This window comes from Lepus europaeus, chromosome 14 (assembly GCF_033115175.1).
Source record: "Lepus europaeus isolate LE1 chromosome 14, mLepTim1.pri, whole genome shotgun sequence".
NCBI lineage: Eukaryota > Metazoa > Chordata > Mammalia > Lagomorpha > Leporidae > Lepus > Lepus europaeus.
In genome coordinates this window covers 51,723,226-51,746,082 of record NC_084840.1, presented here as the reverse complement: position 1 = coordinate 51,746,082, position 22,857 = coordinate 51,723,226, and the positions used below count along the sequence as shown (strand labels likewise).

The window sequence follows — 22,857 nt, the reverse complement described above, 5'->3', positions numbered from 1 at the left end:
CTCTGGGTAAGTCTTATGTAGGAGCGTGGCCTAAGCCACAAGCTCTGCTTCACTGGAATGATTTGCTGGGGAAATGTTTTGTGTTTATGAAAGTGATAGAGCTTTGGTGGGTGGACATGTGCATGCAGAAATAAAGGAGATGAGTCAGTTGAGAGTCATCTTACGTGATATGCTAGACACAGCTGTACAATTCCATAAGTACAATTCCATGAAATGTCTGAGATAAAATATTGATCTGTTGTGGAGATGGAACTGGCCGTTATGGATATGACGAGCACTCAGTAGTGTTTTAAACTTGAGGTTTGGGACATAACTTCTTTAAGGGACTGTGTCTCCTGCTGACGAAGGCCATACAAATAGGATTCAATGCTTGACCCCTGAAGCCAAGACCTCACTGACTTACTGTCTTCATGCACATGAAAGGTGAGGAGGTGGGCCCGGGCCAGTGCTCAGTTTATAGAGATACCAGGGCAAGAGAAGACAGCTGCCTTTTACAGCAGCAACAGAGTTTGCTTACAGAAGAAATTGTACTGACTCTTGGAGGAGATTAAGTTTGCAAGAGGACAGAAGATGTCAGGCAAATTTGATCTTCAGAAGTGCCAAGAGCGCAAGGCAGGCCTAAAGGTGCCCTGCTTAGCCCTCACATGCTGCCCTGTGGCAGGAGGTCCCTGCTGTGTTCTGAGGTTCTGTGTCTAACCGACCCACTCTTCACCCCCATAGCAGACTAAGGGAAACAGCATGCTTTTTTTTAAAAAAAGATTTTATTTATTTGAGAGATAGAGTTACAGACAGTGAGAGGGAGATACAGAGAGAAAGGTCTTCCTTCCATTGGTCCACTCCTCAGTTGGCTGCAACGGCTGGAGCTGTGCTGATCAGAAGCCAGGAGCCAGGAGCTTCTTCTAGGTCTCCCATATAGGTACAGGGACCCAAACACTTGGGCCTTCTTCTACTGCTTTCCTAGGCCGTAGCAGAGAGCTGGATTGGAAGAGAAGCAGCCAGGACTGGAACCGACGCCCATGTGGAGTGCCGACACTGCAGGCGGAGGGTTAACCTACTGTGCCACTGCACCGGCCCCAAGAAACAGCACTCCTCAGACATAGAGGATGGCATCTGCTTCTCCTCAGCGTCTCTTGAGTACGAGGACCCACACTGGGGCCAGCCGTCATCCTGGACCGTGCGGCACACATCAGCTCCCAGCACTTCATCTGCATCTGCTCCGTAGAAATGCCTTTGACATCCCTAGGCCTGTGTGGACATTCACCATGTCCTCCTTGTCTACTTGCACTCCCTTGTCATCGTGTCCTGTGCTGGATCGTGTTGCCAAGAACTACTGGGGGTGCCTGCTATCTGCTGATTCTCAGTGTGGCTCTGCTCTGAGATGTTTCACTCTTCAAGGTGGCACCTCACCCTTTCCTGCTGGCCCAGTGCCATTACTATAGGGGTTGCCACCCCACTGCATGCAGATTGCCCAGCTCACTTAGACACATCTGCTGTGTCTCTCAGCGTACAGGCACTGGGCTCACAGGCCAAGATGAACAGTGGACACTAGCATGAATGAAGATCGTCCCCCACCCTCTCACCAACACTCGCACATTGTCCTCAAGCCTTGCTTGTATCACTCAAAATATTGCTTGTAAAGAGATTCTTCACAAGTCCCTTACCAGGCCTTCAAATACCCCTGGATGTACTTGATCTCAAGAACAAAGAAGGGGCTGGCATTGTGGCACTGCAGGTTAAGCCACCTCCTTCAAGGTGACCGTCCCATAGCGGAGCACCAGTTCGAGTATCAGCTGCTCTGCTTCCAATCCAATTCCTGCTAATGTCCTGGGAAAGCAGCAGAGGATGGCCCAAGTGCCTGGACCCCTGCCACCTACATCAGAGACCCAGATGGGCTTCCAGGCTCCTGGCCTGACCCAATGCTACCCATGGCAGTCATCTGGGGAGTGAACCAGCAAATGGAAGATTCTCTCTCTCTCTCTCTCTCTCTCTCTGCCTCCCTCCCTCCCTCCCTCTCTCTCTCCCTCCCTTCCTTCATCCCTCCTCCCCCCCCCCCACTGTATCCCACTTTCTCTGACATTCTGCTTTTCAAATAAATAAATCTGAAAAAAAGTGACATTAAGAAAAAATGAACAAAGAAATAAATAGATGGTAATGAGGACAACAGGCAAGTAGTAGAGCCAAGGTTCAAGCTTCTCTTCTGGCCTATATGCTGCCTCCCAGTGATGACCCTGAACTCTAAAGGAAATGGAATAGCTTGGAGCTCCTTGAAGGGCACCGTGGCTTTCAATCTGCATGTTCTTCAGCAGGTAGGAGAGAACCGGGATCCCGATCAGGAGTTATTTTGATTTTAGAGCCAATGGAATAACTTCCTGGATGAAGTGTGCAGGAAAACAATATTAATACACTATCAACTCCAGATGTGTGCAGAGTATCTGCAAAGATTTAAATGTGAGAAAATTGCTGGTGACTGACCTTGGGATGGTAAGCCTGGGAGAATTCAAAAACAGTATTCTCTTAATATTTTTACTATTGCGGCTAACCCAAAGCCTTTAAAGGGATTAGGTCATTCTAACACAACCTCTGGGCTGGCCTTTTTTTTTTTTTTAAAGTTTTTTTTATTTATTTGAAAGTCAGAGTTACATAGAGAGAGAGGAGAGGCAACGAGTAAGAGAGAAAGAAGTCTCCCATCTGATGGTTCACTCCCTAGATGGCCACAATGGCCAGAGCTGTGCCAATCCGAAGGCAGGAGCCAGGAGCTTCTTCCAGGTCTCCCACATGGGTGCAGGGGCCCAACGACTTGGGCCATCTTCCACTGCTTTCCCTGGCCATGGCAGAGAGCTGGATTGGTAGTGGAGCAGCCGGAACTAGAACCAGCGCACATATGGGATGCCGGCACTGCAGGTGGCGGCTTTACCCACTACACCAGCACCTGGGCTGCCTTTAAGAAGATAACTCCAGCTACCTGGCTTCAAAGCTGCTTTGTGTTTCCTAGGGAGGTGTGGAGATAGCCATGACTTTGCTCCTATGCTTGTTTATTGTGATACAAAGTCCCAAGCATTTGTTACCACCCAATTCTCAATTTCTCAACTTTTTCTGCCCTGTTTTCTATTAATTGAAAGAGTTATATGTTGAACAGACACCTGTGAGAATGACTGGAGTTTATGGAATGGAAAACACTTAGTTATCCACAAATCACCAGAAAAATGAAAAGTATTATCCTTTCTTCTGCCTTTTTTTTTTTCATTTTCATTTTATTTACTTGAAAGGCAGAGAGAGAGAGAGAGATCCCTGATTCACTGATTCTCTCCCCAAATGCCCACAATAACCAAATCTGGTCCAAGCTGAAGCTGAGAACTCAACCTAGATCTCCCATGCGGATGGCAGGGACTGAACTGCTTGAGCCATCACCTACTGTCTTTCAGAGTCTGCATTATCATGGAGTTGGAATCAGGAACTGGAGCCAAGATTCAAGCCCCGGCACTTTGGAAGTGGGATGTGGTCATTCTAAGTGCTGTAACAAACGCCAACCCTGCCTTATTTTTTATGCAAGAAGGTGGTGCTAGTCACCTGGGCTGCTGGTTTTGTTTGGGGAACTATAGCAGGAGTCATAGAAATGATCATGAAACCAGTGCATGTTTGTGTGGTTGCTGGATGCTCCAAAGGGGATAAGCCACATGTGAAGAGAGCTCGCTGCAGTCCCTAAGATGGGGATGCTTTCTGAGCCAAGGGCAGGAACTCAGGTAAACACAAAGCAACCCAGCCTGCACATCACACTTAATGGTTGCATATGTCTACAAGCTGCCACTGATGGCAGTGTGCTGCTACAGAAGGCGCCGCTGTAAACCCATAGTATCCAAGCCTGTTTGGAAATCCGCAGAAATCAACGAGTGATCGTGTTGGGGAATCCTCTTATGTGTCCTGCAGAAACTACCTAAGTGTTCAGATTTTTCTCTCTGAACCCTAAGATACATTAAGCCTTGATCTGAGATGATGATCCCATCATCTCCCACTTGAAATTCTTTCCCTCCAGAGGTGCTCCTTTGTTTCTGAAATAGCAGGTTTACTCAGTAGTGGATGGTGTTCTTTGCTGTGGAGGCTGCCCTGTGTATTGTAGTTTCCTCAGCCTCTACCCACTAGATGCCCATAGTGCCCCACCCCCTATATCAGTTGTGACACCAAAAATGTCTCCAGACTTTGCCAGATGTTCCTTGGGGCTCAATGATCACCATAAGTTGTGAACCACTATGAGAGAGGGTGCAAGTGGTGACTAGGCTAGGCTGGTGAGTGATGTTCTACAAGACTGGATATTAGAGAGACAAAAGGAACTTCTGGCTGGAGCAGAGCTATGAGGCTCCTCAGTGGATAAAGAAAGCAGAGGGACAACAGCATGAGCATAAGTTTGCTTTAACTGGCCCTCTCCAAAATGTGAGTGCCATGAAAGCTTAGGTGTGCGGAAGTAAGGAGACTGTGAGAGCTACAGCTGCTCTAGCAACAGCCCAGCTTCAAATCAGAAAATCATCATTTCCAGGAAGACTGTGAACACCTGTGCTTTCCACTGAACCCCCCCACCCCCACCCCCGGCCTCTCATCCATACCCATCACCACTGGTTATGCCCTCCTTTAGCAGAAGCTGGGGCAGGAACCCAAAAGACAACAAGGGATGGGTTTAACCTGGGTGGACTAGTGCAGTGTTAGGGTCAAAGCAATGCTCACCAGACTTTTCTGTTTTTTTGTTTTTGTTTTTGTTTTTGTTTTTGTTTTTGTTTTGTAAATGTACTCAGTCCTAGATACTCATGATCTTTTCAAAGAGTAATACTTTCCTAGTGTGGCTTTTACTAATATTACAGTACTTACTACACACATGATGCCGTGTAACTCCCTACATCTATCACAGCCACAGCCTTTGATTACACATGTGCCAAGTTTCTCCAGGGCCTGCCCTCTCTGCCCCCATGTAAATCCCACACAAGGGGATGTGGTCGTCATCACTCTGCTGCCAGACTTGATGATGGGATGACCTGCTTCACTTGCATCCTCAAGAGGGGTGGGGATGGGGGCTGTCATAGCCCCCTGGAGGCCACCCTCTATTGACTCAGAGGCAACACTGGTTCCTGAGAGCAGAAGCCCAGTTCCAGCTGTTGTCCTGGAGGCAGGAGCTGTCATTTCTCTGTAGAGTCTTAAAGAGACCAAGCCCTGGGAAGTTCCATGTCAGAAACATACTGCAGGTGTCCCGGAAACTGCAGCTCTCTCTGCCTCCCACCCCTCCCCTGCTGGTTATAGCTCGCTGGCTGCCTTCTTCCTCTTCATTCTCTCAAGGGGAAAAGGCAGGTAATGAAACACCTTAGTGGTAGGAAGCCTTGATCTTTAAGGTGCTAGGGATACTATCCATCTAGTGTAATTCTAACTCAGACTCTGCTTTCTATGTTGAGAATCATTTTAACAGAACAGCGTTAAGCACCACAGTGAGTCATTTTCCCTGAAAATAGAAATATCAGGTAAGACGTGTATTGTGGGGGCCTCAGGTGTGAACGCGAGCATCTCAGTGAGGCTGCTTTGGAAGCAGTTTCCCTACTGATCAGTAAGCAGTCAGTGGCTGCCCTGCAATAGGCGGATGCCTGCAGTACCTCCCTCCTGTCCTCGGCAGTGTTGCTTTGGGTCTCTGGGCAAGTCTCTTACTCTTCATTTGCCTTCATTACTTTCATTTGAGGGAGTTTTTTTTCTCTTAGGCATGTATAAGACCAGTCTGAACAAGTAGCATGGTCTTCCTGATCCTTCCCTGAGTAACTCTCCCCCATTGTGTATAGGATTTAGCTCTCCCGTTTTAATACTGAGCCCTCTACCTGGTGAGCATCTTCTAACGTTATCAGCTGAGATCAGGTAGTAATCATTATTCACTTTCTGAAGCCTGCACTCTCGGCATTGGCGTTCTTGCAGCCCTGCTCTGCTATCCTCCAACTTCGCTGTCAGTGCGTCCCAGGCAGCTGCGAAAGCTCACAGCTCCAGGAAGCTTTTGTTCTGTGAGGTGAGAGACTTTCCAGAAAGGCTGCCTCCTGGATCTCTTTCTGGAAGATTCAGGGCACAGCACCCAGAGCTCCACCGGGGCCAGACACTGACCACTCCTGTTCCCCCTGGTCTGCTAAAGCCTCAGCGACTTTCTCAAGGGAGTCCATGAAGGAAAGTAGCGATGGTGGCACATTTCATGACAGCATGCTAGCAAAGTCATCAGAGGAGCTGTTGAATGAAACGTCTTGCTCGGTGAGCCAGCTCATTCAATCCTTAGGAGCAGCCGTCCCCAGAGAGCCTCCTTCTCACGGATCATCCTGCTCATCCTGTCCCAGTCAGCCCAACAGGGATGCTGTTTCTTCTACTTGCCTCATAACCACCTCTCACGGAAGCCGGAGGTCAGGGTTGCTAGAGGTGGCTGCCATAGAGGATAGTAATAGAAATAAGGGGGAAGAGAAAAGGAGGAACCATTCTTCCTCTCATCAGAGTGCAGGGTGGGTCACTTTCCAAGCCTACTCCCCCTGCTCATCAAAAATGTAAAGGCTGCAGGCCCTGAGAGATTTCTTTTGGGATACACTACTGTGCTCCATTCAGGTGTAGGGAATGCAGCAAAGCAGGGAAACTCGAAATGGGCAAACCCAGACAAGCTTGGGAGCTCCTGTAGTCTTTCTTTCTTTATTTTTTTCTATTTCTTTCTTTACTTGTTTGAAAAGCAGAGAGAGCGAGCGAGTGAGTTCTTTTATCTGTGGGTTCACTCCCCAATGGCCACAACAGTCAGGGCTGGGCCAGGCTGGAGCCAGGAACCAAGAATTCCATCCAAGTCTGTCTCATGGGAGGCAGGGAGCCAAGTGCTTGGGCCGCCGCCTGCTGCTGCTGCTTGTCCAAGTGGGTTAGTAGGACACGGCACCTGGAGCACAGTGGCCAGGACCCAAACCAAGCACTCTGGCACAGGATTCAGCCGTCTCAAGCAGCAGCGTAACCAGCCGCACCACAGCATCATCCATTTTTAATCCCCACTGTGCTTGGGTGGCACCAGGAAGTGGATGGTATCTGCGAACCTAAGTGGCCACTATGAGACTTCATTTGGTTTTATTTCCTGTCTCTGTGTTGTTTTAGGTTTCAATTTTTATTATGAGTAATGTAGTCCAAAAACAGTGTCTACCATGTGAAGGGAAACACTAAAAGGGACCCTGGTCCTTAAGCCATGGTCACCTCCTGAGAAGTGGCAAGCTGGAGACGTGGGCTCTTGGTTGAGACTGGCCTTGAACGATACCAACCAACCACCAGCCAAACCCTGGCCTTGTGTGCACATGTGTTGGGTCACTTCTGACCTGGACCTCTAGTATGTCAGAGATCAAGTACTTGCTGGCCCCTATAGTGACTGAAGGTGACTCTCACGCCTCAGCATGACCAGTTGCCCTGTGAGTCTCAGCCCAGGTGGTTGGGTGAGGCAGTTGGTGCATGTGGTGAGTGCAGACTCATCTTTCCTTCCCTTCTGGCTCTGCCTGGGGGTGATCGACTAGGTTTTCATGTGGGTGAATGGGAGCTACAAACCTTGCTCACAATGACTAAATTCTGAATGTTTACTGCCTGTGAACTGATAGTAACTAGAACTCTGTCTTACAGCCTGGATTCTTTCCTGTATGGCCTCCATGCCCTCTTCAAAGGCGACTTTAGGGTAACAGCACGGGACGAGTGGGTGTTTGCTGACATGGACCTGCTGCACAAAGTTGTTGCTCCAGCCATCAGGATGTCCCTGAAACTTCACCAGGTGAAAGGCTACTTTTGTTTTAAGATTCATTGATTTATTTGAAGGCAGTAGTGGGAGAGAGAGAGAGAGTGACAGAGAGAAAGAGAAAGAAATCTTCTATCCACAAAGCCAGGAGCACAGAGCTCCATCTGGGTCTCCCAAGTTGGTGGCAGAGGCCCAAGCATTTGGCCATCATCCTCTGCTTTCCCAGATGCGTTAGCAGGGAGCTGGATTATAAGAAATCCTACTGGGACTCGAACTTGCTCTCCAATATGATATGATGGTACTGCAGGGTGCAGCTTAGCTCACTGTACTCCAGTGCCAGCCCCTGAAAGCCCACTTAAAAATATATACGAAGCTGAAACTTTAGGGGAATTAAATGACCTTTGAAAAATGCAGTCCTCTCTCTGTATGGCATTATGAGTGGACTCACTCATTAGGTAACTAAGCATTGAGGCCGTTCAGATACTCTTGACACTGGTCAGTGGCAACCTGTTCTCAACAGCTGCTAGGTAGTGGCATACTCTACTAGGAAGGAGGTGGGCTATTGGCCAGAGACAGTGACATATCAGAAGTGCCTAGTGCATTTAAAATTATGAACCTAAGCCATGAAGCCCTTTCTTAGGCCTAGTGAGATGAGAGCATGTCCCCTATACCCAGCTCAGGATTCATAAGAAGAGCACGAGAGGGAAGGAGGGAGGGAGAAAGGAGAGAGAGGGAGAGAGAGGGAGAGATGAGGAAAGAAGTTGGCTTTGCAATTCCCTGCAAGCCACCATCTGCACACTGCCCTGGACCTCCCCGCACCCACGCTTGAACTTCTCCCCACCAGGACCAGTTCACTTGCCCTGATGAGTATGAGGACCCAGTGGTCCTCTACGAGGCCATCCAGTCCTTCCAGAAGAAAGTGGTGATCTGCCACGAGGGCGATCCCGCCTGGAGGGGCGCCGTGCTGTCCAATAAGGAGGAGCTGCTCACCCTGCGGCACGTGGTAGACGAGGGTTCCGACGAGTACAAGGTCATCATGCTGCACAAAAGCTTCCTGAGCTTCAAGGTGATCAAGGTATGCAAGGTAGCCATGCTTTCCAGGTCTCCCATGGGCACACGTCTCTTATTTGTGGGTATGCATGAGAAGAAAGAGAACAGTGCTTAGCATGGGCCAGCACCCTCTGTTCAGAGGCATAGTCTTAGAGGAGGGTCGGTCAAGGTGGGTGCTGAATCCACTGGCAAGACCATTTCTCACCTGGGGGAAGGACGTGGGAAGAAGGCCTGGCAGACACCCATGTGGATGGCGGTCAGGACCTCCAGAGCTCCAAACCTTTCTCTGAATCTGAGAGCCTTGTTCCCAACGACTCTCCTTCATGGAAGTTCAAACCTCTGGACTATAACAGAAACTTACTGTATTTTCTTTTCTCTCAGTTTCCCTATGGAAACAGCGTCATATGTGTCTCAGAGGGCTGCCATCTGGCTTGACTGTGAAAAGAGCTTTAGGCCAAAGTGTTGTCATCACAGATATGCAGCCCCAGAGCTCTGCTCACTCACTAAATCCAACAGACTCAAAAACACACAGACCATCTGCCTCTGTCCCCTGTTCCTTCCATGATCTGCAGGTCAACAAAGAGTGCGTGCGAGGACTGTGGGCTGGACAGCAGCAGGAGCTCATCTTCCTGCGCAACCGCAACCCGGAGCGCGGTAGCATCCAGAACAATAAGCAGGTGCTCCGAAACCTCATCAACTCCTCCTGTGACCAGCCTCTGGGGTACCCCATGTTTGTCTCCCCGTTGACCACATCCTATCTAGGGACCCACAGGCAGCTGAAGAACGTCTGGGGTGGACCCGTCACCTTGGACAGGATCAGCACGTGGTTCTGCACCAAGTGGTTGCGGTAGGTTTTTACCAACACAGCCTTCTGTAGCTAGGTGCTGTGGTGGGTGTGGGGTCATGGAGCAGCCTCATAACTGGGTTAGAATTTCACTGCCAGTCACCATCATCTCAGTGGATTCAAACTGCTGGACCTGAGAGACATCTGATAGATCACTTGTCTCAACAAGCAACCCCAGATTCGGAATCCGTGGGCAATCTCATGCAGATGAGAATCTCTTTCCCCCTAACCGTTTTTCACTCTGAGAGCCTGCTTGCATGTTTGCAGTGCTGCTGAGATTGTGGGTGTTTGGGAGAACTGTCCTGCATCAGCTGGAAAGAACCAGGCCTGAGCTCCAGCACACAGCTCTTATCCAATATGGCTGCTAAACTGGTTGTAGCCCTAAGTCTCTGCCTGCTTGGGATGAATTCTAGGAAGTTTGCCTGAATATAACTGAGTTTCTTACCAGGCCTTAGGGCTCCCCTGAGAGGGTGCAGTCTTTTTATTTGTTAGACAGTGAGGTGGGAGAAACCAAACCCCCTCCCCAACCTGGAATCTGGAGTTTGCTGCTCCCCTGGAGAGCAGGGTGTGTGATCCTGATGTAGACCTGGCTCTGATGGGCCATGGAGGGGCATTGGAAACGTGTTGCTGAGGGTCCCCTGAGGATTTCTCCCTCACACAGAGTGCGGAAGGACTGCAGTGCCGGCCAGCACAGCCGCGGCAACATTGAGGATGTGGACGGCGGCGGGGCCCCGTCGGCAGGCAGCAGCAACGCCCCAAGTGGTGACAGCCAGGAGAGCAGTGCAGAGCAGCCCAGGAAACATGGCTCCCAGCACTGGGCCTCACCCCAGGAAGGGGTGCAGAGCACAGGTAGGTGCAGCCAGGACCTCAGGTCACAGGTAAAAGCCCATTTGGTCACAGCAACCAAGGCCACAGGTTGTGTTGTCATTCTAACCCCTGAGAGGTTGTAATAAAAAATCAGCATCAGGCCAACAGGTGCCTGAAATTTACTGACTTTTGTTGGCTGTGCTCAGAAAAAAAAAAAAAAAAACTGTTTGATTCACCTTTTATCATTCATCTGTCTGTCCATTCATAACCTTGGCCATCACATCCGTCTCTGCATGTGCAGCGGCCGGCCGTCTCTGTCCCTGTGGCCGCTGGATCATGTGCTCTCTGGGTCTGGCTGTGTGGGAGCTCTGGCTCTGGATGGTGTCCTCCCCTTCTGCAAGCACCTATGGTGCGTGCACTGACACAGCCTGCCCTCCCTCTCCTGCATCCCTCTGGCTCTCCCTTTCCTCCACTTCCTCTAAGAAAAGGGGAGGAAGGGTGCCTGGGGCCAAGTTCAGCTGAATCCAGAGTTTAAAATTGTGTTTAAACTAATGCCCAGATAGGTAGTCTGGAACAGATGGGTGCAGTTCTGAAATCTTGCTGGTGGCACCGTGTAGGGAGAAGGGGCGGCTCACCTGGGAAAGGAGGTCCGAGGCTCACGGTGGACGAGTCTTGGGACTGCAGGTGACACAGATGCTCTGCCTGGCTCCTGCTGGTCCCTGGTATGGCCCTCTAAAGGTTGTTCATGGTTTCACCCTATGGCCTCAGTTCTTCCTCACCATCCAGAAACATTAATAAGCATCATTGTGCATGCTTTCCTGGCCAGCTGTGCACCCAACAAGCTAGGAGAACTGGCTTCTGGGAGCACCCAGAGCAAGGCAAGATTGAGGAGACAGATACATAAGGTGGGGTAGGGGGTGGGGAAAACAGGTACGTGGTAGAGAATTAATAGATACATGTTATAAATAAACATAGGTAGGTAGGTTGGTAGGTAGCTACATGGGCAAATACATGATCTCAGTTACTCAAGAGAAGAATAAAAGGCCCCCTCTGCAGCTGGATGCTGCCTGCCCTGAGCCCCAGCAGAGCACCTGCCCCAGGCCTCCAGTGCTATGGCTGCCTGGGGACCACATGAAAAATGTAAAGTTCAAGATCACGGAAGTGATTTTGCAGATGAGAAAATACAAGGTAGGTGAGTCAGGGTTCAGCAGGCAGCAGTGTGCCCAGGTGGCTGACTCGTCTGTACAGACAAAGGCTGGAGTCTAGGGAGGGCCTGGGGGCATCAGGGCTCCACAAGCCTCAGACCTCATGAAATGCCTTTTTCCTTCTCTCACAAGTGAGTGAAACAGCACCTGCAACTGGCTTTGACCTGGAAAAGCTGGTGTTCCTTCCGCTCCTCCTAATCCACTGGCCTTGGGGAGTAAGCCCCACCCCTCCAGGGCCTGTGGCTGGAAGCCATCTGAGAAATCATAAGCTTTTGTGGCAGATGTTGGAGCAAGATCTTCCAGCACCCAAACCAGCTGTTAATTTTTCATTATTGCTTCTTAAAACTGTTCCTACCACGGCCACCCTTGACTTTCCATGTTTTACAAGTTAAGACAGCAGGCCTAGAAAAATACCCACCAGCCAGGGCTCCCAGTCCTTCTGACCACTGGCAGTTTGCCCAAGCCTGAGTGCGCCCCAGGCTCTGACACCTGCTGCAGGATTCTGGGGCCTTTCCCAAGTCCCTGGCCAAGCCCCAGCAGTTTTGAACAAACCCACCTTGCTGCTGCGCCATCCTTTTGTGCCCCGTGCTGCAGGGCTAATATTTGATAAACATTAGCAGGTGTCCAGAGTGGTTCTGTAGGAGCATCCAGATGCTTTCTCTGCAGATCCCCCTTCACCATCCTTGTTCTACAGGCAAAGAGCCTGGGTCTAGAGAAGGCAAGCACTAACCAGAGGTGCTCAACAACTGAGGGGCTAATCTGGGATTCAGACCCAGACACGATGGCCCCAGAACCTGGGATCCTTCCATGGCGCTGGTCATGGGCTGCTGCCTCCTCTGCGGACAGCTCTTGCTCCCAGTGCTGGGAGTGAGGCGAGAGAAGCAGGACTGCCTGACTGAGCACCTCGCACACCACACTCACTCCCAGCACTCCATCTGTGCTGCTGACAATGTCCCCACCTGCAGCGAGTTTGTCTTGTGCCCAGGCTGGCCAGGGCTCCACAGGCAGGAGCAGGAAAGCTGACGCCCCAGTTCTTCCTGAAGCAGCCAGCCAGGGCTCCTTTACTTCCTTGCTGTGGTCAGGGCAGGGGACAGAGTTGGCATAGGGGCTGCCATGGGTACCTCCCTGGCTCAGCAAGCCACATGAATCTCTTGAACAGTGGCTTCTGCAGAATAAAGCAGATTCATTGGCAGTGCCGCGATGGTAGGTGCCACAGCCATCTACCATCAGCCCAACCTCGCAGGTGGGGAGCCGTCAGTGCTGCAGACATAATGGTTCTATTGCACTCGTGGCTTCTCTGGCCTCCACTCGCCCTCCTCCCAGCTGAAGCATATAACAGTGACCTGAATTGAGATGCAGTCCCCAGAAAGGAGGCCAGGAACCTGCTCGGCCCATCCTGGGATGTTGAGGCCGTTTCCCGGTGACAGGGAGAACATTCCTCATCCTGATCTTTGACTCTAGAACATCACCTTCACTTCCCAACCCCATGGACTTCCTGTCCTCACTGGAGGCCCTGGAGGCCTGTCTGCAGGTGCCTACTTGTGGGTCTCAGCCTCTAAGTGAAGGTGTTTTTTCTTCTTTCCAAGTGGTCCTAACAGCCAAGGTTGAGAAGCTCTCCCACCCCCAGACTCTAGGACTCAATGAGTCCCTGCCAGGTTAGTTTTGGAGTTTGGTTCCTCATGTTCCCTGTTTGCCGGTCAGTGTGCTGAGTTCTGAGCTTATAGAAACGGTGCCGCTGTCATTTGCTACAGAAAGGGCAAATGGTGGCCAGCACGATGTGTCAAACAGCTGTGGCAGCGTGCTAAGTACTGTTCAAGAGGTAGTCACGGGGCCTCTCAGAGGTGGAGCAGCTGACTCTTTGGGAAGGGCATGACCGAGAGGCTTAATCAAATAGCAGTGAGTGAGCAGTTGTGCTGAATTTGAACCAAATACTAACAAGGGGCTTGTTGCACTACCGGTGACCAAGACCAAACTCCTATAACTGGAGACCCAAATGTCCCCTCCCTTCCTAGGCCCTTTCCTCAGTTCCCACCAAGCATCCGCAGGGATCCTGCCGAGACCCACAAGCAGAATGCTGCTGCCTGCGTGCCCAGCTGTCAGGCTCTCACTATGCCAACCTCAGCCAGGGCCAGACCACCCAGAAGGTTCATGCTGGGGCAAAAAGTGTCCATCACGGCTGGAGGAGCTTGGCCCAGCCCTGGAGGCTGGTGACCTACTTACCAAATCATGGCCACTTTGAATCCCAAGTTGTAGGGGAGGGCTAGGCTCTTTATTGGTGAAGATTTTCCCCCACCTTACGGATAACAGTCAAAGGCCAGAGAATAAGTGCTATGATAATGAGCCGAGACAAGTCATTTGTGTGGTATTCCCATTCAGGTCTTAAAAGGTTGGCCCTGGAAAGACTTCTAATTTGATAATGCAGTCATTGGAAAAATAAGTGAAATTATAAAATCCTGAGTAGCAAAAAGGAATTTAGGATGGTTTGCTTATTTGTTGGTGCTGTTCTCCTTGCAGAATTAAAATTGAAACCAAAAGACCAACAGCAACAACAAAGAGAAACTCCAAAGCCATGCAATTGGAGGGAGGAGGTGGCGGGTACTTGTCCTATATGGACAGCAGCCCACTCCCCATTGCCACACAGGTTTTTCCCAGAAAAACCTGGGAAAGCCCCACCAAGCCTGGGGCTCCTCTCTGGGGCATCAAAGTCACTGACTTGCAGATGACTGTGGCACAGTTTTGGACACTGACAGTGAAAATTATACACAGATGTTTGGTCTCTCCAGATTCTGAAATAAACCAGCAAACACCATCCCTGTTTTTGGTTCTGATTTGTCAGGGTCCTTTTGCTCTGTAAGAGCCACATTTTCAACTCCATAGCATGCACCCTTAGGCAGCAGAGGTGTGCAGCCCAGAGCGCACGCATCCTGGGGAGGCTAATGCCAGACCTGAGGATCATGAGCAGCAATGTGGGGTTAGCACCCCGTTTTCTCGGCCTCTGGGCAGGAGACAGTGAGGTGGGGGCACCATGCCCTCTGGCAACAGGCACCCCACCACGGCAGCATCCAAGTGGGCACTGTGGCAGAAAGGCCTTTCATCCCGTAAGCTGCTGCGGGGAGGAGTGGGGCTGGAGGGGACCCCTGGACCTTCCATTGTGAGCTTTGTCCCCTAAGGGGTTGGCTTTCAAATGCTGTGGCCCTTCTCCATTCCCTTGCAGAGCTGGGGAGCCGTTTTTCTGCCAAGGGCCATTTGGATATTTATACCATCCCTGGGCCATACGAAATAATCAACTTAAAATGAGCCTGCTCTAGATTTATTGAATTTCGAGTCAAGCATGCGGTCGCCTCGGCTGGGCCAGACCCAATGATTTCATGAGTCTTACAGGACGTCCCCCACCCTGCTGGGGCACATGCGAATGCTTTGGAATCACCAGAAGCACATGGAGTGTCTTGGGCGCTGCGGGGAGGTGGGACCTGAGACAACGCACAGTTCAGCCCTTTCCGGTGCCCACTTCTCAGGCTCCTCCATGTTTGTGGATTTCCTGCCTGAGGGTGGCAGCTTCAGGAGACACACCCCCGAGGCACTTGGTAGAAGCTGTGACATCGCCAGCTGTTCTCTTCCGAGTAGTATCTTAAAATTAGACCCTAGTGACCACTGGTGCTTAAGTTAAGCAGCCCAGTGTTCTGGCAAGCAGCTGCTTTCCTTCCAACCGCTAGCTGATGAAGCTGGTTTAGATGCTGCAGAGGGGACTGGGGCACAGAAAACCCACCTGGAGTTTCCTTCTTGCCGAGGCATGGACAGGACCAAACCTTTAGGGGCAGTCTACTCCTTGTTCTCAAAAAAGGCTTTGTTGAGCCCAGTCTCAGCAAGAGCTGGGGCCAGAGGGGCCCAGAGGGAAGGACTGGCAAGAGGAGCAGGGCCACACCAGGGGAGAAACCCACAAGACCTGAGGCTGGGGCTGGCCAGGACCACCTTTCAGGGTTTGACCTGCAAGATTTTGATATCTGGGGAACTCTGAGAACACAGAGGCCTCAACATGTGGTTCCAAGGCATCCCCCTTGATTTCCCTAGGCATTGCGTTTTCCTTATCACCACTTATCAGATAAGCATAGAAAGATAAGAACCAAGGGCCTGAGCCAAGAACAGATTTGTTCAAGTGTGCTTTCGTTACACTGTGGCATCCTCTTGATTTGCCTGGACTACAGTGTCTTCCAGGGCTGCAGGGTTTTCTGTGCTAAAACCAGGAACGTTACAGGCAGATTGGCAGGTAGGTCGCCAAGCTGCAGCTCTCCACCCCACGGTGACCTCGACCAGCGGGGCTCCCTGGGGCTGGTTCTTCCATTCTCAGGGCCTTGACTCTTTGGCCAGGCAGGGGGGAGCTGTTTTGGCCTAGTACCTGGCAGACTGCTCTGGGCTCTTTGGGCCCAGACAGACCAGGCAGCCTGCATCGCACAGAAACTGACGCTGGTGACCACCTGCTGCAATGTTCTGTTTTCTCTTAAAGGCAGGAGGAAAGGCAGGAGCCAGTCTGTCCAGGCACACTCTGCGCTAAGCCAAAGGCTGCCCACCCTGAGCTCCTCCGGCCCTATCTTAGAGAGCCGCCAGGTCTTTCTGCAGGCGTCCACGTCGGTCCATGAGTTGGCCCAGAGGCTCTCGAGCAGCCGGCTCTCTCTGCACACCTCGGCTGCATCCCTGCACTCCCAGCCCCCGCCTGTCACCACCACGGGCCACCTGAGTGTCCGCGAGCGGGCGGAGGCGCTCATCAGGTCCAGCCTGGGCTCCTCCACCAGTTCCACCCTCAGTTTCCTCTTTGGCAAGAGGAGCTTCTCCAGCGCGCTCGTCATCTCGGGACTGTCTGCCGCCGAGGGGGGCAACACCAGCGACACCCAGTCCTCCAGCAGCGTCAACATCGCAATGGGCCCCTCGGCCAGGGCTGCCAGCCAGGCCACCCGGGTAAGGAGCTGGTCTGGGTGGGAGCTGGGGCTCCAGGCCTGGGCTGCTTTACCACGGACTGCTCCAGGGCTCCCAGCCCTTCTGCCGGCAGACCCCATCACCTCCTTGATAGCTCCCAGAGTGTTGACAGCAAGTACAGAGACTCCCAATGGCTCATCTCCAAAGCGGACAGGATGGGCACTCGTACCCTGTGCTGAGTAACACCAGGCAGGCACTGCACAGGTGTGCAGCTCAATTGCCACGGTGTAGCGGGGTGGGGGGACAGTGTTCCCCATTCGTCCAAGTAGGGAGGGCAGGAAGACAACATCCACACTGGAGTTAAACTACCATTGCTTCTCATCCAATAGATCTAATTTTAAAGCTGCTGAGATGGCCTACTACATTTGGTGATTTAAATACTAGACAGCAGGTTTTAAGGACATCATGCAAATCAGTCATGACTTGTTCAGAATCCCCGGCTAGATGTCATTAGATGAACGCATGAGCTTCCCCAGTGTAAGCAAATACCCAGCAGCTGCCTTAAGTAGAGTGATAGGGAGGGAACGTTTTAGGTGGCATTGAGGCAAAACTGAGCCACGTTTGGAACTTCCTCCTGCTGCTTCTGCGTGTGCAGGAGGGAGTCCCAGAAGCTTGGCCCCTCACTGCTCTGAGTGTAGGGATCTGGAGGTAGGGGAGAAGGTGCCGCCTGCCCTCTCCTCCATGAGGAGCTGCTGTCCAGGCAGGTGCCTCCCACCCAGTGGGAACCAAGGCTGGGGTGGGAGGGCCTGGCCTGGAGTCACGGAGCTGCAGCAATAGTGTGCCATCTGTGTGTGCTGGCACCGGGGTGGCTTATGGGCTTCCTGGAAACCCCAGGCCACACTGGCTACACACAAGGAGCTGGCCACCACAGGACTTTCACCTGTGTTTGGAAAACTCAGTGTGTTAACTCCCTCATCTCCTTTTTTTCCTTTCCTCAATAAAAATGCACAAACCATCACTTCCTGCACCCTAGTCTGAGTTGAAGTCACAATCTGTGGATATAGTTCTGGGCCTCTGGCAAATGCTCCTACCCTGTCCGGCAAGGGTGGCTGAGTGCTAGGGTCTGTGTGTCCAGTCAAACCTGCAGGAACTAGGCATTGGTAACAGAGGTACCCGTGTACGAAGTGATACTGGGCAAGACCTGGAGAAGTCAGACATGTGACTGGCCTTTCTCATGAGCCACCTCTTCCCAGTGTGACCAGGTCACCTAAGCAAAGGTCCCACATCCAATGGCCTGCTGGAGTCAGGCTCAGGGCTTCAGAGGCGCGTGCGTGCACGCTATCCTCAAAGGCCAGCCCTGCAGTCCTATGTCATTGACTTGACTTCAGAACCTGCCCTTGGGGATGCTGGGACAGCAGCCCTGGGTTGCTACAGTGAGGCCAGAGCTGGAGGATTTGGGGGGTGGGAGGGGTGAGCAGTGGGCCAGTGTCGTGGCTCAATAGGCTAATCCTCCGCCTGCGGCGCCGCCACCCCGGCTTCTAGTCCCGGTTGGGGCGCTGGATTTGGTCCTGGTTGCTCCTCTTCCAGGCCAGCCCTCTGCTGTGGCCCGGGAGTGCAGTGGAGGATGGCCCAAGTGCTTGGGCCCTGCACCCACATGGGAGACCAGGAGAAGCACCTGGCTCCTGCCTTCGGATTGGCGCGATGCACCGGCCGCAGCGTGCCAGCTTCAGCGGCAATTGGGGGGGTGTGGGTGAACCAACGGCAAAAGGAAGACCTTTCTCTCTGTCTCTCTCACTGTCCACTCTGCCTGTCAAAAAAAAAGAAAAGAAAAAAAAAAAAGTGGGCAGTGAACGAGTGCTGAGCGGCTCACTGCTTCTGTCTTCTCCCTGGCAGCACTTCTCCGAGCCCTGTGAGCCACCTGATACCACGGAGCAGGGGCAGCCTGGTGACCAGCGTCTGGCTGAGGCAGTGGCAGAGAGCCGCGGGCTGACCTGCAGAAGAGCAAGCCAGGAGGACATGGGCCTGGACGACACGGCCTCCCAGCAAAGCGCTTCGGACGAACAGTAGCGCGCATGCGTCGGCTCCGGGGAGAGCCGGACTCCTCCGCGGCTCTCAGCATCCTAGGTCTTCCCTGGGCTCCCCCAGCCGGCTGGCGCTACCACTGCGACCCACGTAGGGCTGATCCTGTGGGAGAGTGGGAGCTGTCGAGAAAACTGAATGACTTTAACTCAGGTTCTTGAAAAAAACCTCATATGATAGAGGGAAAAAAAAAAAAAAAAGACACCACGCCTCCTCCCCCAAGAGCTCCATGCCCTGGGCAGCGGGAGGCAGGCAGCACCTCCGACTCCCCAGACTGGCGTTTCAAACAACAGCCACTGAGTATCTTCAAACAACTGAAGTTAAGTAGAGCCCGTAACTAACTCCTTCGTGCCCTGGTGAAAATAAGACAACTGCATGTTAAATAATCAGCATTTTACACATTAACTGTTACCACGAGGCAGGAACGGAAAGCACCACGTAAGACACCATCAGCTGGTTAACATCTAGGTGTCAGGAAAACCTCATCTGTGTGTAACATTTTACGCAGTTGTTCCGTGTACAATAGTGGCCGCTTCACTACCCGAACCGTGACAATGCATGCAGTCCTAAGGTATTCTAGGAACAGCCAGGCTACGTGACGATGTGAGTGGCCAGCGAGTCCGGTCGGCGCGTGGAGAGCATCGCGGAGCCACCTGGCGCTCCTCCACGCAGTCCCGCGAGCTTCCCGGGAACATCCGCTCGTCTTCCAAGCTGAGCAACCTCCACGGATCACAGCACACTTGCACACACCTTTGTTTTTGGAATTAAAATGTTTACAGTTATTGCTGTGTCTGGCGTTTGTTTTGCTGAAACTTTATTCTAAAAACGGATCCTCTACTGTGAGGGCATTTGGGCAAATCCTGAGATGGCTTTTTTCCCTGTCTTGCCTCCCGTTGGAGGGGGCAGAAACCTGGATTCTTGCTGACATGAGGGAAGCAGAAACACAGTCCATGAAGGGTATCACCACGGACTCACTGACCTGCTGAGCCATCCCTCTAGAAAAGGTAATAGAGATACTCAATTTGGAAATAGCCTTCACATTTCTCTAAAGCATGTAGGGGTTTGGAAACTGGGAGAAAGATGATGGGGAGGGAGGGTGTTGTAGGGAATCCCATACTCCTTGCAAGAAGATGGTAATGCTTTTTTTTTTTCCTGGTAAACTAAGAATTAGCAACGAGTAACAGTAGGTGAGCCCTATAAGTGAGACTCAACGCCCCCTTATTCTTGGGTCAGCAATCTCTGGAGATGCAAACTTTAGTCCATGTGTCTTAACAGGAAGCTGATAGTCTTGCTGCTCTTCTCTGAGACAGGCCACGCTCAGCTGGCGGCTCCTGCAGTCCTCAAGCCACAAGAACTGACCTTCAGGCCCTGAGCTGTGGTCAGGTCACCCCTGAGTGCCTAGAGGAAAACACAGAAAAGGCAATCTCTCCAAAGTGGGAAACCCAAATTGTAGAGAAATGGTGATTCGCCTGCTACGTCAGTGCCCAGAGAGCTCCCGCATCTCATTCCAGAGAGGTCTGTGAGTGCTCCTTCAACTGCTGAATCTCTTGTCTAGGAGAGCACAATCACCTTGTGTGTGCCTACTGACAGGTGTATCGGTGCACACTCACATGCACGGGTTCACACAACAGAGAAGGAAAGATGGTTGACCTGGGAGTGCCTCTAGGACCCTTTGTGGCTGTTAGGCCAGCATCAACCATGCAGCTCCACTTTGCCATACACAACTTTTATATTTATGGCTCAGGAGCCTGTCAATCTGGCTCTTCAGGCGGTCAGTTGCTTCTCAGAATATTCCCTGCAAGTTGAATTATAAGCCCCCCCTTTTATGGAGAGGTTCCGGAGTTGACGTCTCTTGCCTGGGTTGTTCAGATGTTCATGCCAACATACAGACAAGAAGTTACTTTTTGCATCTGGACACTGAACACAATGGTTTCTCCCTTAAAGATAATGTAAAAGTTGTAGCATTTGGTTTCATATAAATCATGTGGCTAATATGGCATTATTTGTTCCAAATTCTTCACTGTGCCTTGAAATCATCTGTGTCTAGCAAGCAGCTTTCTATAATCACTGGATGTTCCAACTACTCTGCCCATAGAATGTGCAATGCAACATGTGTTTACTTAGGCTCCTCCACCTCTCTACTGTTCTGTCCCATAGCCTCACGCTACACAAGCCTCTGCTCTCGGCACACTCACAGGGGGTGAGCCTTCCAGACAAAACCTTCTATGAACTCCAAGCTAGCGGGGAAGAGAAGGGGGCTCAGGCCAGGCTCCATTCTCTGGACTCCTACACCGCTCAGTGTTCTTAGTGCTGGGAGCAGAATGAGTGACTGAACTTGCAACTTTGCTGGGAACGTCTTTCTGTCAGCCCCAATAGTCAGAGAGATGATGTTTTATCAGTTTAAAGACTTAACTATCTCCCTGCTTCCCTGCTTCCTCTTAATTGGAGGCAAAAGCAGACAGATGGGTAAACTATTTTGTGTGAAGTGCTTGCTAGGATGGGGAAGAGGAAAGAATTACTTAGTGAAGCATTCTCTACACTGATTCTGCTTCGTCCATTCAACCTGGTTATTCCAGCTGAAGCTCATCATAGAAGCAATACATGTCAATTTTGTGCTGTTTTTAAGTCAGGACTCATATCTAACTTAGATATCCTGGTTTGTTTGACTAGTAGGCATTTTGAGATCAAGTATAAAAGAGAATCTTTGACCTCCCCTGTCCCCTGCCCCTTGTATTCCCTGCACAGAGCTCCTCAGTGCAGCCCTCCTCTGCTCCTGGCTTGTGCTCAGCAAGTGGATGGACCACACATGGTCTCCTGACCCTGTTTTTCTGTAAACCTCAGCAGGATGTAGTTTTCAGAGGCTGTTCTGTGTTTGGCCCCAAGTTGTTACGAGTGAATCCATCTTACCGTGCATTATGGATACTTTCAAGTAGGCTGTGACTCTCCCATCCTCCCATAAGCACAAATGACTTCAGTGATACACCCCTCAAACTAGCTAGTTTACCTTCATGAAATTTAAGACAAACTCAAAGTCTACCACACAGTCACAGCTGAAACACTAAGCTCAAAAGAACAAGCAATAGAAGAAACAAGTCCCTCCGTATTTCAGATTCCCTGAGGACCCCCAAGAGGGCCCAGGAAAGCTCCATCTTTCTGCTTGTATAGAATGCCTGGGTTTGAGTCCCAGCTTTGCTTCCGATTCCAGCTTCCTGCTAATGTGCACCCTAGGAGGCAGCAGGTGATGTACCAGGTACTTAGGTACTCGCCACCCACACAGGAAACCAGGATTGAGTTCCCAGGAGCCAGACATTTGGGGAGTGAATCAGTAGATGGAAAGTCTCTCAAAGGTTCCTCTCTCAAATAAAATAAACTTAAAATGAAAAAAAAAAAAAAACTTAGAAATTCGTAGTATTTCACAAAAAATGATGTAATGACACTGAGATATTTATCACTGCATTGTGAACCACCTGGAGGGCAATTTTTATCCTATATACATTCTAGAGTTTCAATAGTCTTTTTTACTTTCCTGCTTTCTCTTTTTTGTTTTCCTCCCCCTCTCCCTTTTTGAAAAATGATTTTCTTATTTATTTGAAAGGCAGAGTGACAGAGAGCAAGAGAGACAAAGGGAGAGACAGAGGTCTTCTATCTGCTGGTTCACTAGGCAAATGGCCTCAACAGCCAGGCAGAGCTGGGCCAAGCTGAAGTCAGGAGCCTGAAACTCCATCCAGGTTTCCAATGTAGGTAGCAGGGACTCAGTACTTGGCCCATCCTCTGCTGCCTTCCCAGGAGCATTAGCAGGGAGCTGATCAGAAGTGGAGCAGCTGGGACATGAACCAGTGCTCAGATATGGGATGCTAGCATTGAAAGCAGCAGCTTAACCTGCTACACCACAATGCCTGTCCCACTTTCCTACTTTTTCTGCAGTCTCCTTGCTATGGGCTAAACTCTACCTTGCTAGCTCATGACTCTTGATAAATCCAACTGGGGAGCAGTTGATGATTTCCTTCCATGGTGTAGCATCAGTCTCCTCCCTTCTTCCCCTCTGGGAGGGAAACTAGGCACAAAAAGGTTCAAAAGAGCCCAGGAGAACTCAGCTGAAGCAGAGTTCTGATGTGAACCCACAGGCCCACGCTCACTGCCATTCTGCCCACTGAGACCCAGGTCGAATCAACGTCCTGAAGACTGAGTCCCTCCCACACAAAGGACCCATGTCTATAAACACCAGA

General features: G+C 51.1%; 1 protein-coding gene across 1 annotated transcript in view; it reads left to right on the top strand.

Moving 5' to 3' along the window:
* The window catches only part of PCNX2 (pecanex 2), a 338,333-nt gene extending 318,960 nt beyond the window's left edge, over positions 1–19,373 (top strand). The window contains exons 28-33 of the mRNA XM_062210622.1: positions 7,630–7,774; positions 8,583–8,813; positions 9,361–9,635; positions 10,294–10,481; positions 16,146–16,594; positions 18,446–19,373. Of these exons, the coding sequence (XP_062066606.1) occupies positions 7,630–7,774; positions 8,583–8,813; positions 9,361–9,635; positions 10,294–10,481; positions 16,146–16,594; positions 18,446–18,619 (1,462 nt within the window). The 3' untranslated portion in view covers positions 18,620–19,373. The remainder of the gene's footprint in view (positions 1–7,629; positions 7,775–8,582; positions 8,814–9,360; positions 9,636–10,293; positions 10,482–16,145; positions 16,595–18,445) is intronic.
* The last annotated feature ends 3,484 nt before the right edge of the window (positions 19,374–22,857 follow it).